Here is a 16,590-nt window from a genome sequence, read left to right as displayed (position 1 = left end):
TTCATAGAAGGTAACACACCTTGCCAGTTTAGACAGTTTCTTGCAAACTCCACTACTGCCAGCTGCATCCCCAAGCAAACCCCTAGAAGAAACAGGAAAGAAGAATGAATGAGCACAAAAACTCACACTTTTTATATTCTAGGCCATGACCCAGTTCATATTTATCGGCTTTTGAGAACTCAATTATGGGAAAGTGGGATTTAATATAAAAATGAAATCAAATGTGTTTGCCAAAAGATTTTCCATTAACTGCTGCAACATATCACTTCTCACTAACCACTATTTAAATTCAGAGTATTTTTTTTGGGGGGGGGCACTTCTTCCTTAGAACAAGGCAAAGGGCAGGCAATGCCAGAACCCTAAATTTGATTTTCTAGTACAGCCTTGGCAGCTCACCCCCAACTTGCCAGCACAAAATAGTCACAGTATTTGCAAAATAGGCAAACGCAGTCTACCCAGATTAATCAATGAAAACCTTACCAGAAGTGCCTGCTATAGGTAAGTACCTATATGTTCATTAGTGGTGCAAAGACTGCTTCAACCCCCAACTGTGACATAAGATTCTGTTTTTCTCTCCTATCACTCGGACCATATTCTCATTTTCCCTTCAGCTCCTGCTTGATCCAGAACCATCAGCATCCTATACCTCTTTCCCCTTCTCCCTACTTCTTCCACTATTAAGTATTATACTGCACTCTTCATTCTTCTCTTCCCTTGCTTCATGTATTACGATAATGCTCTCTGCCTTTCCCTCATGTGTCCCATTTGCTTCTAACACTTCACCCATTATTCCAGCTCCTTTCAGGGACAAACCAGATGTGATGTTAATAATGTGACTGGCCATTGCATGCTTGCTTTTTCTTAGATAAATGGCAGCTATGGGACGTGCAGATTGGGACCATGGCCTGGACTCTGGAGGAAGGGACTGTTAACACTCTGTACCCCTCTCCCTTCCCATAGTCCCAATCTGGATCCCCTCACTTCACAACTGCTATTTAGAAGAAAAACAACAACAAGCATGCACAGGCAAATCACTGATGTTCCATACATTTCCTTCCTCTATTTACTTGGTCTGCTGACATCCTAAATTCCTTTCTCTCATTTCCCCTATACCTTGCTGATTATTTGTCTTTAGTCGCTGCCTAGAGCTCAGATTCAGGAATATTAAAATCCAGGGTCCATATTTGACCAACTACTATGGATATTCAGAAAATGCAACTTCCACATGTGCAGTTTCTACAATATATGTATCATTTAAATCAAACCTTAATAGAAACTCTCAGGTACTGATTCCATAGAAATTCTTAGATGTTATAAAACAGCAACAAATTGTTTCCAAACACAATCCAAACCAATTTCTTTCCCACTCACTCAACATCGTAGCAACATATCATAATAAAAACAACCCTCAGTTTCAAATGTGAAAACTGAAATTCTTTCCAGTATGCAAAACTAATGATGCATTTTTTTCACAAGAGACCAATTAAATTTTATATTCCTGAAATGTTTAGCCCAATTTAAAGACTTCCTAAACTGTGTGAGCATTTTTTTTTCTGGCACTGACCACAGTGGACATTTTTGCCCTTATAAAAATTCAGAATTATCTTTGCAACTATTGGGGCTAAGCATTTGATTTGGATTTAATTTGAAAGATTAGGTTCTTCACTGTTTATACAATCCCAACAGGATTCATTATGCCTGCTAGATCAAAACTGACCAGTCCTAATTTACTCCTGCTAAAGTGATTTAAATGGGACCAAACTTATAACTGTATACTCCAATGAAATGGATACATGGACCTATCTAAGAACTAGAAAGCTTTTTTAGTTTCTCTTTTTTGCTTTTTTCAGCAAGGTTTGGTTTTACTTTACAAACACTGAGGGCAAAATCAGAACAGACAATAGGTCATACACAATCACATAGCTACAATGTTATAAAAAGTTGAATAAATGAAACCATGACAGACTTGGATTGGAGCCATGAAAATTGAAAGGGAAATTTAACCCTCCTCCCATGCACTGTTTGTTTTCCTGGTCTAAATTGTCCTCCAGTATGGTTTCATCTTGTCTAGTTTAACCTTATAGCTAGAACTCTATGCACACTTATGAGGGTGTAAGTCTTCTTGAACTCAGTACAATATACTTCTGAGTAAACATGCTGCATGTCAAAAACATTCAGTAAGAAATGGAAGTGTACTGCAGGAATAGTCAGCAGCAGTGTTAGAAACTGAGATATGAAAGCTAGAAGCTAAATGGCACCTTAATCCTAGGTTATGGGCGCAACAACGGAATGTCTAGACACGCTTTTTTATAACAAGAATACAAAGCTGAAAATGAATGAACTGCAGTTAAGATATTATGTTCATTTTCAACATGGTCTAGTCCTTCCCCTGCCCACCCCTCTAATATAATAGGAATAATTTATTGGCCAAGTACATTTTCCAACATACTTGGAATTTGATTTGGCTACATTGCAATGTAAAAATATACAAACACTAGTACATTACAGAGCAAGAGCCAAGGCTGCCCTTCTCGGTGCCTCTTAAGCTGTGGCGGTGAGTGTAGGCCCCGCCTCCTAGGCCCGATGGAGTTGGCCGGAGGAGGGAGCGGTCTTCCCAAGCACTCACAGGAACATCAACAGCAGCAGAGGGTCTCTTCTCCAGTTTTCAGAGAGTAGCTGGAAGTGGGGAGGCAGAAAAAGGCCCCCCTTTCCTTCCACTCTGCAGTTTTAATCTGAAATCTTAGGCACAGTACTGCACCCAGAGATCAGAAACTGCTCGCACTAACGAAATTCCCTGTTACAAAATGTGCCTAGAACAATGGGAGTTTCGAACATTGGGCAGAAGGTAGGGTGAGTTGATTTCCAGTAGATCCCTAGTGTTGCTGTCATATTTGCAAAAAATTAAAATGCCGGACTAGGTGAGCCTTGATCTCAATTAGTAGGGCACTTCGCTAAGAAGTGCAAATTCAGGCCAACTGATCACAGATTAGTCATGCCTTAATTAATAATAGTCTCTGAGTGGACACCTACATTTTGTAAATCAAAAACACATTGGTTAAGCAGGTGGATTCTAGTTTATAAATACTGTATGAGACTGCACAAGTTGGCCCACTTCTGACATTGAAGTCTTACCAAGAAAAGGCTTTTTCTTTTTTCTTGCCCATGAAATGGCTTGAAGTTTTCCCTCTGTTCCCCTATGTCCAAAACCTCCAGGAACTAATATACAACTGGAATAAAATACAAAATGCAAACACAACAGCAGATGAGAAGATAGAAAGCCGAGTTAGTTTAACATGATACTTAAAGGGGGGGTGACATGTATGTACAGGGACAGCAGCAAGACCTCACTGTGCACGAATGCATTCAGCTTGTTCAGATTTCTGATCCAAGAGTAATATGGCTATGATACAACTAAAATTCACATCATGAAAATTGGACAGTACAAACACATCATAATCACCATACAGCAAATCAATTCTGCTTCAAATACTGTAAATCTCTATAAACATTCACCAAATTGTTCAAGTTTCTCCAGAGTTTCAAGTCACAAATTACAGACCAAAATGCCTAAGTGTACAGTGTACCCACATTATGAATCCTAGCAGGTGCTTTGCATTGTAAACTTGAAATAGTGGAAGCATTCAGAAAGGCTTCCACTATATTTTAATGAAAATATACACTTTAAAATACATTTGTTTTATTTTACTTTATGACATTTCACAAATTTGTGCAAAACAAACTAGACTAGGCATATTTTAAAACACAAGGTGTTCAGTTTTAAAATTCCATGTCTACATGGCATTTTATGTGCCTATTAAGAGTCTCAGAACAAATTTTTAGTTGTGCAGAAAACTTTGCTTTAAATTAACATGTTCAAAATCATAATATAAGTTCAGCATGGATAAGCTATATACAGGCATCCCAATGCTTAAGGCAGAGTTTTCCAAACTGTGTGTCGCGACATGCTAGTATGTCAGCTGCAGTGTGTAGGTACCGTATATACGTGAGTATAAGCCGACGCAAATATAAGCCGAGGCACCTAATTTGACCACAAAAAACTGGGAAAACTTATTGACTTAAGTATAAGCCGAGGGTGGGAAATGCAGCAGCTACTGGTAAATTTCAAAAATAAAAATAAATACCAAGAAAAGGCTTGGAAAGAAAGGGTCTCTTACAGGGAGGGCTCAGGGGGTAAGGGGGCATATTGTGGGTACATTTCAGGGGGCAAGGGGAATATTCTGGAATGGATTAAGGGGGAAGGGGGCAGATTCTGGGAAGGTTTCAGGGTGGGTGGGGCATATTTAGGGAGGGCATGAGAGGCAAGGGGGCATATTCTGGGAAAGTTTCAGGGTGGGCAGTTTCCAGGGTGGGCAGAGCTGGGATGGGCAGGGGTTAAGAGGGAAGGCTTGGAAAGAAAGGGTCTCTTTACAGGGAGGGATCAGGGGGAGGGGGCATATTCAGGGAGGAATTAAGGGGGGAGATTCTGGAATGGATTAAGGGGGAAGGGGGTTGATTCTGGGAATGTTTCAGGGGTGGTTGGGGCATATTTAGGGAGGGCATCAAGGGCAAGGGGGCATATTCTGGGAAAGTTTCAGGGTGGGTAGTTTCTAGGGTGGGCAGAGCTGGGATGGGGGAAGGGGTTAAGAGGGAAGGCTTGGAAAGAAAGGGTCTCTTTACAGGGAGGGCTCAGGGGGAGGGGGCATATTCAGGGAGGAATTAAGGGAGCAGATTCTTGTAAGGTTTCAGGGGTTGATAGTTTCAGGGTGGGCAGTTTCTATGGTGGACTGAGCTGGGATGGGATGGGGGCAAAAGCAACAGGCTCTCTGGGGCTGAGCCGGCTCGCGCGCCTGCTCGTCCTCCTCCTGCTCCCGCTGCCACCGTCGCTACCTCTGTTCCCCTTCGGGGAGAAGGGACGGGAGGAGGAGGAGGAGGCGATCCTCGCACAGAGCAGTGACTGCTCTGTGCAAGGCATCGGAGAGGAAAAACATCGAGGAGGACTTTCTCCCCACTTTTCCCTCCCCGACGCCTTCCGCAGAGCAGGCACAGGATCATAGAGTCTCAGCGCAGTTTCTACAGTGGGCAGAGCTGGGATGGGCAGGGGTAGAGCAGGCACAGGATCATAGAGTCTCAGCGCAGTTTCTACAGTGGGCAGAGCTGGGATGGGCAGGGGTAGAGCAGGCACAGGATCATAGAGTCTCAGCGCAGTTTCTACAGTGGGCAGAGCTGGGATGGGCAGGGGTTAAGAGGGAAGGCTTGGAAAGAAAGGTCTCTTTACAGGGAGGGCTCAGGGGGAGGGGGCATATTCAGGGAGGAATTAAGGGGGGAAGTTTCTGGGAAGGTTTCAGGGGTGGGTAGTTTCAGGGTGGGCAGTTTCTATGGCGGACTGAGCTGGGATGGGATGGGGGCAAAAGCAACAGGCTCTCTGGGGCTGAGCCGGCTCGCGCGCCTGCTCGATACTTGTCCTCCTCCTGCTCCCGCTGCCCCGTCGCTAGAAGGGACGGGAGGAGGAGGAGGAGGCGATCCTCGCGCAGAGCAGGCACAGGAGGAGGGATCAGAGAGCAGGCACAGATGGGGGATCGGCAGGGCAGGGGAAACAAGCAGCAAGAAAGGATCCCTTTCTTGCCGCTTGTCCCTTTGCAGCCGCCCGCATCACTTGAGTATAAGCCGAGGGCGGCTTTTTCAGCCCAAAAAATGGGCTGAAAAAGTCGGCTTATACTCACGTATATACGGTATGTTGCGTGAACGCTCCCTGTGCTCCTCCTGGGGCTGGAAAGGGATTATTTTAATCTTCAGTTTGCTAGTAAAACTGAATTACTGTGTTGCAAAATGATGCATGTCTAAAAAGAGTGCCACCAACATGAAGAGTTATGAAAGCCCTGGCTTAAGGTCTAATGTGAGTTTTTAACAAACCAAAGTGTCTTTGTACAGTATGTTTGCAAAGGAATAAACTAACAAAAACAAGCACTTGAAATTATAAGGCAACAAGGTATTGAAACTGGAAACTTTTAAAATTATTTGAGCTTAAGAACTAGACCATCACTTACTCTGCTTTGCATAGTTTTTGCCAGGCTTGGTGGAATTTCACTGGATTCTCAACCTCTGTATTATTTTCAAGGTCTGTTGAATCTATATACTAATTAAGAAAACACATACACACTCACATTCACGTGTAAGACAATATAATTATTTTCATATAATGATCTTCATACTCTATAACTAATGAAAAAACTATAGGAATTTCCAATGGGGAAAAAACTGAATACATGAAAAATACAACTGCCTCAGAAAGGTACATACGTTTTTCCATAGATGACTAGGATTGCTATAATTTAAACAACATGAAAGCTTTGCTATGCTACAAAACTATCTTGTATCACTATATCCCCTTTTAACTTTCTGATAGAAAACAGCTTAAGCAGTTATTTTACATTTTTTGTTTTTTCCAAATGACGGAAAAACAGGTGTGGAGGAACTTTTAGCCTGGGGGCCAAGCTTGAACCATTAGGGTGTCCAGTTTGGCCTGCGAAGCCATTTCCCCCCAAACCATGCTCACCTGTCAATCAGCTGATATCACCCATGACATCGGCTGGGGAAAGGAAAGCAGGGTTCAATTTTGCCTTGGCTGCAGGTGCCTGTTCCTAATAGCAATTAGCTGATGAGTGGGGGTTAGATCCTGCTTAGGTTATGTGCCAGGCACATGCAGCCAAAGAAAGCCTGTAAAATGCAGAAGTTTGCTGCTATCAATACTTCACATAAATGCTCCTAGGTTGGCATAGTTTCATCTCCTTGTTTGGGGCTGCAGGGGGGGGGGGTGATTGAGAAGTCACTGGATCTTTTGGATCCAAATCTTCCTCTGGTCCTCGCATGGCACACATCCCATTGACACTACTGACACTGCAGCTACAGGCCACGGATGTTTCTATGAGGAGAGTAATCCAATACTGAATATTCCCCTCTTCCCTCTGAACTCTCTTTCCTGCTTCGGAAAGTGAGATCTGATGTTTCCTGTAAATACTGAAATGCTCTCCTGGGGAACACGGGAGTGCAGAGTTAAAACCACAGTCCACAGAACACTTACACCTAAAGTAGATTAGCCAGTTGAAAAATTGTAAGTGTAAATGGATATTCCTAGTCATATGTTAAATCAATGTGTTAGTACTTAATGCTGCAAATAGGATTAATGAAGTCAACAAATGTACACGTTAGTATTTGTTAAATGTATGCAATTCCCTTCATAATACACAAATCCAGTTAAGGGAATTACTGTATCATTTTTCAAAATAAACATCATGTTCAAGTCACTCCGTAGTTCTATGCCCATTAAGTTATAATCAACTTATCCTTTATTTCTAAGCAATATTCATGAAGTGAAAGCCTAGCTATTAAGTAAGGAAGGAGAATGCAAAGAATGGAAGCAAGGTACCATATTTTTCCGTGTATATGACAATGTTTTTTGCTAAATTATGTTAGATTGTCTTATACACGGAAAAATACGGTCTCTCTCTTTGAGCAACACAGCAACCAAGATTTCCTTGCTCTTCCCAGCTGCAGTGAAAGCTTCCGCCACCAAAGACATGTTTCCACATGGGAGGCAGGTGCAGCTCCCCGCAAGTGTTGCCTCCTCCTCCTCCTTTCCCCCTCCCCAGATGCACGTGCTGCTCTCTCTTGCACACATATGGGTGCCAGGTAGTGCAATGCCGTGAACTGTGCAAGGTTAAGGGCAGCAACTGGAGCACTGCAAGGAAAGTGCATCTGGGGCCTGTTCTACCTATTTGCTTGGCAGGCGGCATTGGAGAAACATAGCAAGTGTGTACAGCTGTCTAGGTAAACTTAAGACTTCTTAAGTCTTGGGTTTAAAAAAAAGGGGGGGAGTCGTCTTATACATGGAAAAATACAGTAAGTCCTCACCATTAAATTGAGTCTGTGGTTAATTGCTAGGGCTGAATGTTCTAGGGCCTTGAAAACAGAGGTATAGCAATCACTCAGCTTTGTATACTTGCCAACCAGAGCTACAGAACATGTCTTCAACATCCTTTCATACCTGACAATATAAAAGATCAATCAATGTGCAAATTTCCACAAGGAAGACGGGGGGAACATTTTTTCTTATATTTAGTAAGTCACTAAACCACTATCTATTTCTTACATATGATTTTAAAAAAAAGCATGGAAAAACATAATCTGAAGTGCTGTAAATTCAGATTGCTAAGGCCTCTATTACAACTAGGCTCCAGCCAAAAAGCAGGGCAAAGTGCTCTGCCTCAAATGGCAGATTTTGGACTATCATTAACACCAATTCCTATGAATTCGGCGGGAAGGAAGGAAGGAAGGAAGGAAGGAAAGAAAGAAAGAAAGAAAGAAAGAACAAAGAGATCCAACACGTGATTAATGATGATGGTATGGAAATAATTCTCATGCGGAGCCTCACTGGTTCAATAGTTACTGGGAATCACAAGTGGGGAGGGTGCTGTTGCTCTCTGGTTCTGCTCATAGACTTCCTCCAGGCATCTGGTTGGCCCCTGTGAGAACAAGATGCTTAACTAATGGGCCTTTGACCTGATCCAGCAGGAATCTAACGTTCTAAGAAGTAGAAATCAGCAAAGATCTTACCCTCATACTTTCCTAATCAGTATTTTCCAAGGGTAGGCAACCTAAGGCCAGTGGGCCGGATGCAGCCCAATCGACATCTCAATCCAGCCCACAGACGGTCCAGGAATCAGCGTGTTTTTACATGAGTAGAATGTGTCCTTTTATTTTAAATGCATCTCTGGGTTATTTGTGGAGCCTGCCTGGTGTTTTTACATGAGTAGAATGTGTGCTTTTATTTAAAATGCATCTCTGGGTTATTTATGGGGCATAGGAATTTGTTTGTTTGTTTTTCCTTCCAAAATACAGTCCGGCCCACCACATGGTCTGAGGGATGGTGGACCGGCCCACGGCTTAAAAAGGTTGCTGACCCCTGCTATTTACAGTGATGGAGATGCAAAGTTGGGCACAGAAATCAGAGAGGACAAGTTGGATACAATTTATCTTGCTAAGTCATATAAAACCTTTGTTTCAGTATTCATTGTCCAAAATGACACATTTCAGGTTTAAGAAATCATATTAACCTATGAACAAGTCTTATTAAGCCATTTCCCAGGATTATATATTAGCCCTGGGAGCACACTATAACTACTGTCTTGCTACTGTCATCACAAAACCTAAAAATTATGCTTGCATCATGTTGAGTTATTCACTACAGTGCAGCAAATAGATCTGCAAGTGCAAAGGAAGAAGAAGAAGAAGAAGAAGAAGAAGAAGAAGAAGAAGAAGAAGAAGAAGAAGAGTACTGTACCTATCTGCCATTTTCTTCCATTTGTAAAGAAGATCACTTGGCTGGTCATCAATTGGCAAATTCAGCCTCTCTTTAAAATATTTAATTATCCCTTGCTCTTCCAGCAGAAGAGGCACTCGGTAAGTAGAAGAAACATCATGGATGAATATTACCTATGAAACATAAAATTTAAATTACTGATATGTGAAACTTAAAATTGAAAGATACATCCATACAAATCATATACAAGTTATAGCTATTAAAAAAATTGATAAAAAGGAAGAAAATACTTTAAAGCTAGCTGGTAATCAGTTTAATTAATTAATTAATCAGTTCAATTAATTCATTAAAAAGTGCCCCAAATGAATCTGATACATGGCTCTCTGCTATGGTGCCTACTGCAACGTACACACAGATAATCTAAACACAAAGGCCTGATTCTCACATCACACTCACATCACAACAAGCAAAGCCAATGCGAGGAGATGAGCTCACAGGTACTTCGTGTTGCATTGAACTAATGCAAGCTGGAACTAATATTTGTCCTTTGTTAAAGCTTGTGGTTGTTCTGGACCCCAGGTTTCTGAGTACAGTACTCATGTTTAACATTGCATTGTAAATAAGCTTGTAATATACTGGCAGTCCAATATGTATTATTATTTTTTAATACTAAAAGATTGCACTTCCTGCAAACCCAAATTTGGGGCGGGGGAAAATCTGATGGGTCCAGTATTTTAACTTGTATTCAGAAGGCATAATTTTCTATCAAACATATAAAGAGCCTGCTGGATCAGGCCAATGGCCTGTCTAGTCCAGCATCCTATTCTCAAAGTGGGAAACCAGAAAGCAGAGCATGAGCACAAGAGCACTCTCCCCTCCTGCACTTTCCAGCAAGTGGTACTGAGACACATTACTGCCTCCATCTGAGGAGGTAGAACATGGTCACGATGGTTAGCAGCCATTGACAACCCTCTCCTCTATGGATTTGTCTAACCCTCTTTTAAAGCCATTTTTGCCTCTTAGGAGAATGAGTGCTGGTGTTAAAAGAGAGGGAGAAAACCTTTTCTCTTTCCACTTTCTCCGTGCTATGCATAATTTTATAAACTTCTATTATGTCACCTCTTCCTTTGAGTTATCAGCCTCTAAACAAACAATTGCATTGGGGGGGGGGAGCTCATGAATCTGTTTTCATTTCATGGTTAGACAACTTTGAATAGTAAATTTTTAATCTGCAGGCTTGTCTAAGAATGCAACACTGACCTCTGCTGGGATGTAATGGGAGTCTGATTTCTGAATAAGTTGATTGTCATAGTGATGAACAGCACAATCACCTGATTACGTTTAAGTAAATCACGCTGAATTCAATGAGGCTTACTCCCAGACAAATAGAGTTAGGTTTTTAGCCTATATTACTGTATGTAGCATAATGCATAAACTATTATAAATTACAGAATACAGTAAAGGAATCCTGAAAATAACTATTTGCTTTTTGATTATCTCAATGAGCTGCTGTTTGTCCCCTGCAACCCGCCTCCAATGTCCCACATACTGGGTCACATGAACAAAAAATAAAACACCTAGAAAATGATTACAGACATTAGAACAACTGTGACTGTAAAAGACCTCACAAACCTGTTCAGGTTCCACATGGCAAAACATGGAAATCTTTTCTTTCACAGCCATTTCTATAGGTTTAGTACTTCTGCAGACTATCTGTCAAAAATACAAATCTACAGATAAGCAGCACAAATTGTGAAAAGACCAACATCCTCCTCCCTTTTATTTGTTTAAATAATTAACATAATATTTAAATGTCCTGTTTTCTATGGAAGAAAAAACACACTCCCATTGAACAACTTATAGTGAAACAATAGCATCTTATAATCTAAACATTTATAAGTTTCTTTTTCTGCCCTACAATGAGGTGCTCTGCACGAGCAGGTGATACACAAATCGCCTCCATGTTAAGAGCTTTTCTGACTGAAATAAATGGACATGTTAAACGTCTATATACTGGGGCCCCGCTTGCATGTCTTGTACTTTTGCCAAAGAACATTCAATAATATGTGTTCCTTTTTTTTGGAGGGGAAGGGGTTCACTGACTAATAAATAAGCAAAGCAGATTGGATACAGAATTTGCCTTCCTCATGTGGAAAAGCTCCTTCTATCTGATGGAAGTATTTTGTGGATGGAGACGTGCTGTGAGGTGTTGCTGGGGCTGCAGAGTGATGAGTAAATCAGCAAATGTTGCCTGCTCACACCTCACCATTCTGGGACAAGAATTCCCCGCTAGCAGAACTCTGCTCACAAAACACACCTGATGGAGTGAAGTCCAGATCCGAACCAATATGCATAGCCAAAGATTTAAGGCAAGCCCTTCAAGCAGAAAACTTATATACATGTCTGTTTAAGGTACTTAACTTCCCCATAATTAAGTGTGGAGTATAATAGGTGGGAAACCAAACAGGCACAGAAAGAAACATAAAGTTGTGCGATCAACCGGACACCTAGCTTAACATTCCATTAGCATATTACCTGTTCCATCAAAGAATACGTTGCTGTATTTAACAAAGTATTTGGATTCTGAACACGTTTTCATGATTTTATTGAACACATTGCTACTCAAACCTGACAGGGGCAGCTGGTGGATTGGATCCACCACTGTACCAACTTCCCTGCCATCTCACACACACCCTCTTGATAAGTGCAGTCACGATGCTGAAGAGAGACTAGGTGTGTCGCAATGCCCCCCCCCCCACCAGCCACTCCTGCTGCCTGAATTATATTGCTACCTTTATACTGGCCTTCCTTTCTAACATGATATTGTAAATTTTTATCAAACTCACCAAGTCAGGAGAAAGGCCAAGCCCTCTTAAAGCCCGGACACTATTCTGGGTGGGCTTTGTTTTCTGTTCTCCGGTAGCATTAGGCTGAAAAATAAATGTTTTGAATAAATGTTTTGTGCCATTGACTGCCATTGCAAAATTATAATCTGATGGGCAACTATATTAATATGCACGGAAGCCACTAAAGTAGCTATTTCTCTGCTTTAATGACTTGTTTTATGGTTGCCTGAGCACAAGCATCCACAGTAAGAGTTGTACACTACTTTGTCTCATTAGTATGAAGCCACAGACCCATGTTGGACTTTTCTGAAAAGGAGTCATACAGTATCCCAGACTTCCTAAAGCATATCTTCAAACAGAGTAACGTGTCTACAGCTAATGGATTATTTTATATTAAATGATTGCTTAAAATCTGTTATAGGCTCAGTGCCATCCATCTAAAATGTTTAGGTTTTATTCTACTTCACCAGCTGTAATAAATGTTTAGCTTCTCAAACCTTCCCCAAAAGATACTATATTTTTCGCAGCCAAACCTGGGGTGAGAATAAGATGAACAGGTATCAGTGCATCTATCACCAAGTTAATGTAATTTGCTCGTTGTTTAAAAATACCCTATATGAATATTTTCCCCAAAATTTTAGATGTGTAAAACAACAATGCAGAACAGAGTATGAAAATGACTTACTTGTGGTACAAGGCTGACATGGATATTGCAGAAGTTCTCTCTTTTGGCCTTAAACTGAAATTGTCGGAAAGCTTCTACAAAAGGCATTCCTTCAATATCTCCAATAGTTCCACCCAGCTGAAAAGGAATATCTATAGTCAACTAGTTTGAGCAACATGGAAGGAAATTGACTTATATCACCTCTATATGCTTCAATTTTAGTTTAGTGTTGCTTTTTTTTTTAAGGAAAGAACTACCATCCTATGCAGAATGCCAAAAATAACATAGGTCAATGAGTGGTGGCTATTGACTGATATGACAACTGCTTCTGTAATGCAACCAACATATGTAATAGCAATAAATAATGATTGTTTCATAATTATTTCCTTGCAGTTATTCAAAGTAGCTTTAGAATGGCAGAATAAAACCAATGAGAAAAAATACTCTGCATTCACATTATAAAACAAACCCTGTCTTTATCCACTATTTCACACAATTTCTTACTTACCTCAATTACACATATCTGTGGTTCTTTCTTATCAGCATCCACAGGAACCTTTGCCTGATTCATTACCCATTCTTGAACAGCATCAGTAATATGTGGGACAACTGCAAGGCAAACCAAATGGCAATGCTAGAAAAGGTGAAAAATGCACGACAAGATACAACTCTGTTCAAAGTAAAAATCAGAGGCAATCCAATTAAATTAGAATAAAAAGATAGCATTTAAAGCTATAGCAAATTCCTTTCATATATGAATCTGAAAAAGGTCCCTCAAAGACTCCAAAGTAGAAACAATAAATGAAGTGAAAATAAAGTACTGTACAAATGCAACGGATGATATCTAGGAGTAGCATCCCACTTGTGCGACAGACTACTTCTTACACAAACATGATTTCCTCTTTAGGAGAGAGGAAACAATATGCTTACGAGGGTTCGTCTGACACAACCTGGAGGAAAGGTAACAGGGTGATTCAGGAGGGAGAAAAGGAATGAGAAGTCCCACAGTATCAGCTAGTGAAATGTTGGAACTCACCCATTTTGGGCTGGTTCTATACTATTAGAAATACTAGTAAAGTGGGTTTGAACACTCAGGGGCGTAGCGAGGGGGGCGTACCGCCCTGGGGGTGTGTGTGACACTCGGGGGGGTGACACTCGGGGCGGGGCCCCGCCCCCGCGATCGGCGCCTCCAAAGCCGAGCAGAAAACATCGCTTGGCGCGCAGTGGCGGCTGGCTTGTTTGCTTGGCCGGCCGCTGGCGCCTGCTTTCCTTTCTTTTCTTTTCCTCTAAGTGCTTTTTTCGGCCCTGGGCAGAGCGAGCAAGCGGCTGCTTCCCTTCCTTTTCCTTTTTTTCCCTAAGGGCTTTTTTCAGCCCCGGGCAGAGTCGTGGCGAGGAGTCGAGGGGCGGGCCAGCGAGGCGTCACGCTTGTGGCTGGGCATGACGCCCCTCCTTGCTGGCCCACCCCTCGCCTCTGCAGCTCCCTCCGGGGCTGAAAAAAGCCCTTAGGGGAAAAAACAAAAGGAAAGGGAAGCAGCCGCCGGCTGAGCAAGCAAGCGGCTGCTTTCCTTTCCTTTTTTCCCCTAAGGGCTTTTTTCGGCCCCGGGCGGAGCTGCAGAGGCGAGGGGTGGGCAGCGAGGCGTCACACTTATGGCTGGGCATGACACCCCTCCTCGCTGGCCCACCCCTCGCCTCTGTGACTCTGCCCCTGAGTGTTTAAACCCACTTTACCAGTGTTTCTAATAGTATAGAACCAGCCCCAAAAAGCCCTTAGGGGGGGGGGGGAAGGAAAGGGAAGCAGCCGCTGGCCGTGCGTCACGCATGCGCGATACGGAGCAACACCCCGCCCCCCGGGGGAGTGCCTTCGGGTTTGGCGCCCTGGGTAGCCAGGCGGCTTCCTCCGCCACTGTGAACACTTCTGCATAAGATTTTTAAAACATGCTTCTGTAAACACTGTATATACGCCATCGTCATTTGCTTTCAACATTTTGAACAGTTTTATTGCTACATGGCATCCAGGAAAGGTTATGCATTTAAATAAGAAAACAGTATCGCAGGGACAAATATGGCAACAGTGGGATGCCAGCCCTGCAAAGATTATTTCATCAGTCAAATACATTAGGTGTGTGTTTTGAACACTAAGCTAATAAATAAAGAATGCTTTTAAAAAAAACTTTTGGCAATTATACCACACTCTAAACTAATCCATATGAAGATGGCTGAAGACTTTGGATTTGGAAGTCCTATGATCAAACCTCTGCTCAAAGATCACTGGATGGCCTTGGCCAAATCACAATCTCTCAGTCTAATCTAACACCCAGGGGTTGTTGTCAACAAGATAAATTGGGATGACGACAGAGGGAGGAAGGGAGAGGAGAATATAAATATGATAAAGCACCTTGAACTGTTTTTCCCATGTAATCTCCATGCCTTTCTTTATTGATGACATGCTGATAGATCTTTCCAGTGGTGATGTTGTTATCCTTGTAAAGGTTAATATCCAAGAATCGTTCATAGTTTCCCAAGTCGAGGTCAACTTCTCCACCATCATTTAGCACAAAAACTTCACCTAAAGAAACAAACCATGCTTTTACATATTTTGGTGAAACATACATATTTATTCTTCAATCTCACAATGTTATGCACAAATATATATTTCAAGTACATCTGTTCTATATGTCCAAATTAAAGAATACGCCTTTTATATTTGACTATGAACCAGGAGCTTTTACTAGTTTCAGTACGCAGAGAAATAAATGTCTGCTCTAAGTACGTTAAAATGTTTTTGTTTTGTTTTTTTTAAAAAAATCAAAGTCAATACAAAAGTAACAAGAAGCACAAAAACATAAAATAAGACAGGCCAAGTTACTTTTAATAGACAGTGCATATTTCAAAAGCATTGATGTTGAACGGAGGTAATTTCTTAGTAGCAGAAAGGCAATGTATAATGGTTAAAAATAAACTACGCCAATTACTTGGCGAATATCACCGACCCCACCCTTCGGAGAGCTTTCACCATGGCCCGTTTTCAAACTATCCCTACGGCCTATCTGTCAGGCAGATTTGCAAAAATCCCGGTAGAGCACCGTATATGTCCTTGCCACATGAGAACCAAAGAGGACCTCACACATTACTTGTTGCACTGTCCCATCTACTCGACCTTCAGGGATGTGATCTTACAAACTATTCCCAATTCAATAGTCAACTCTGAGGACCAAGTAAAGTTTCTGCTGGTGGACGCTGATCCACGGATTTCCTACGTGGTAGCGGTCTTTGTGGCGAGAGCTATGAAAACCAGGGCGGGGTTCCTGGATGATGTAGTGAAGGCCCTCCCATCGCTCTCCTAACCTGTTGTTGTATCCTCTTTTCTGCTTGGTGGGGGGGGGGGTTTTGGGTTTTGTTTGTTTGTTTTTTGTTTGTCTCCTTTGCTGGGACAGCGCGGCATGAATTTTATAACCTATTTTAATAACTTTAATAATTTTAATTCTACCCTTTTGATAATGTTATATGGTATTTTGTGTAAAGGCATGGACCTCACAAATCTAATAAATGAATCGAAAAATAAACTAAAAGCAAAACAAATTTTCACTAGCAGATGCATTGTAAACAACTTGGAGAAATCTTAATACCATTGGGGGGGAGGGAGAGACTCCACCTATTTTAGTAAAATCATGGGAAAAAATTCATTTGGTAAAAATATCCAAATCTGTATAATCCATGAAATTACATGCACATTACATATAGAATAAGGCTGAAAAGAGATTTCC

The 16,590-nt window shown here is 41.7% G+C and overlaps 1 protein-coding gene across 9 annotated transcripts in view; it reads right to left on the bottom strand.

Annotated features, from left to right (window-relative positions):
- The window catches only part of CTPS2 (CTP synthase 2), a 66,864-nt gene that overhangs the window by 34,534 nt on the left and 15,740 nt on the right, over nt 1-16,590 (bottom strand). For all 9 annotated transcript variants that reach the window (XM_033147348.1, XM_033147347.1, XM_033147349.1 and 6 more), the window contains 10 exons: nt 15,222-15,392; nt 13,335-13,435; nt 12,848-12,964; nt 12,163-12,246; nt 10,949-11,029; nt 9,338-9,489; nt 7,909-8,041; nt 6,045-6,133; nt 3,133-3,227; nt 20-82 (listed from right to left, as the gene is read on the bottom strand). In XM_033147348.1, the coding sequence (XP_033003239.1) occupies nt 20-82; nt 3,133-3,227; nt 6,045-6,133; nt 7,909-8,041; nt 9,338-9,489; nt 10,949-11,029; nt 12,163-12,246; nt 12,848-12,964; nt 13,335-13,435; nt 15,222-15,392 (1,086 nt within the window). The remainder of the gene's footprint in view (nt 1-19; nt 83-3,132; nt 3,228-6,044; nt 6,134-7,908; nt 8,042-9,337; nt 9,490-10,948; nt 11,030-12,162; nt 12,247-12,847; nt 12,965-13,334; nt 13,436-15,221; nt 15,393-16,590) is intronic.

This window comes from Lacerta agilis, chromosome 4 (genome assembly GCF_009819535.1).
Source record: "Lacerta agilis isolate rLacAgi1 chromosome 4, rLacAgi1.pri, whole genome shotgun sequence".
In the NCBI taxonomy this organism is placed as follows: Eukaryota; Metazoa; Chordata; class Lepidosauria; order Squamata; family Lacertidae; genus Lacerta; species Lacerta agilis.
The sequence above is the reverse complement of the archived record's forward strand: the minus strand, read 5'-3'. Positions and strand labels throughout refer to the sequence as shown.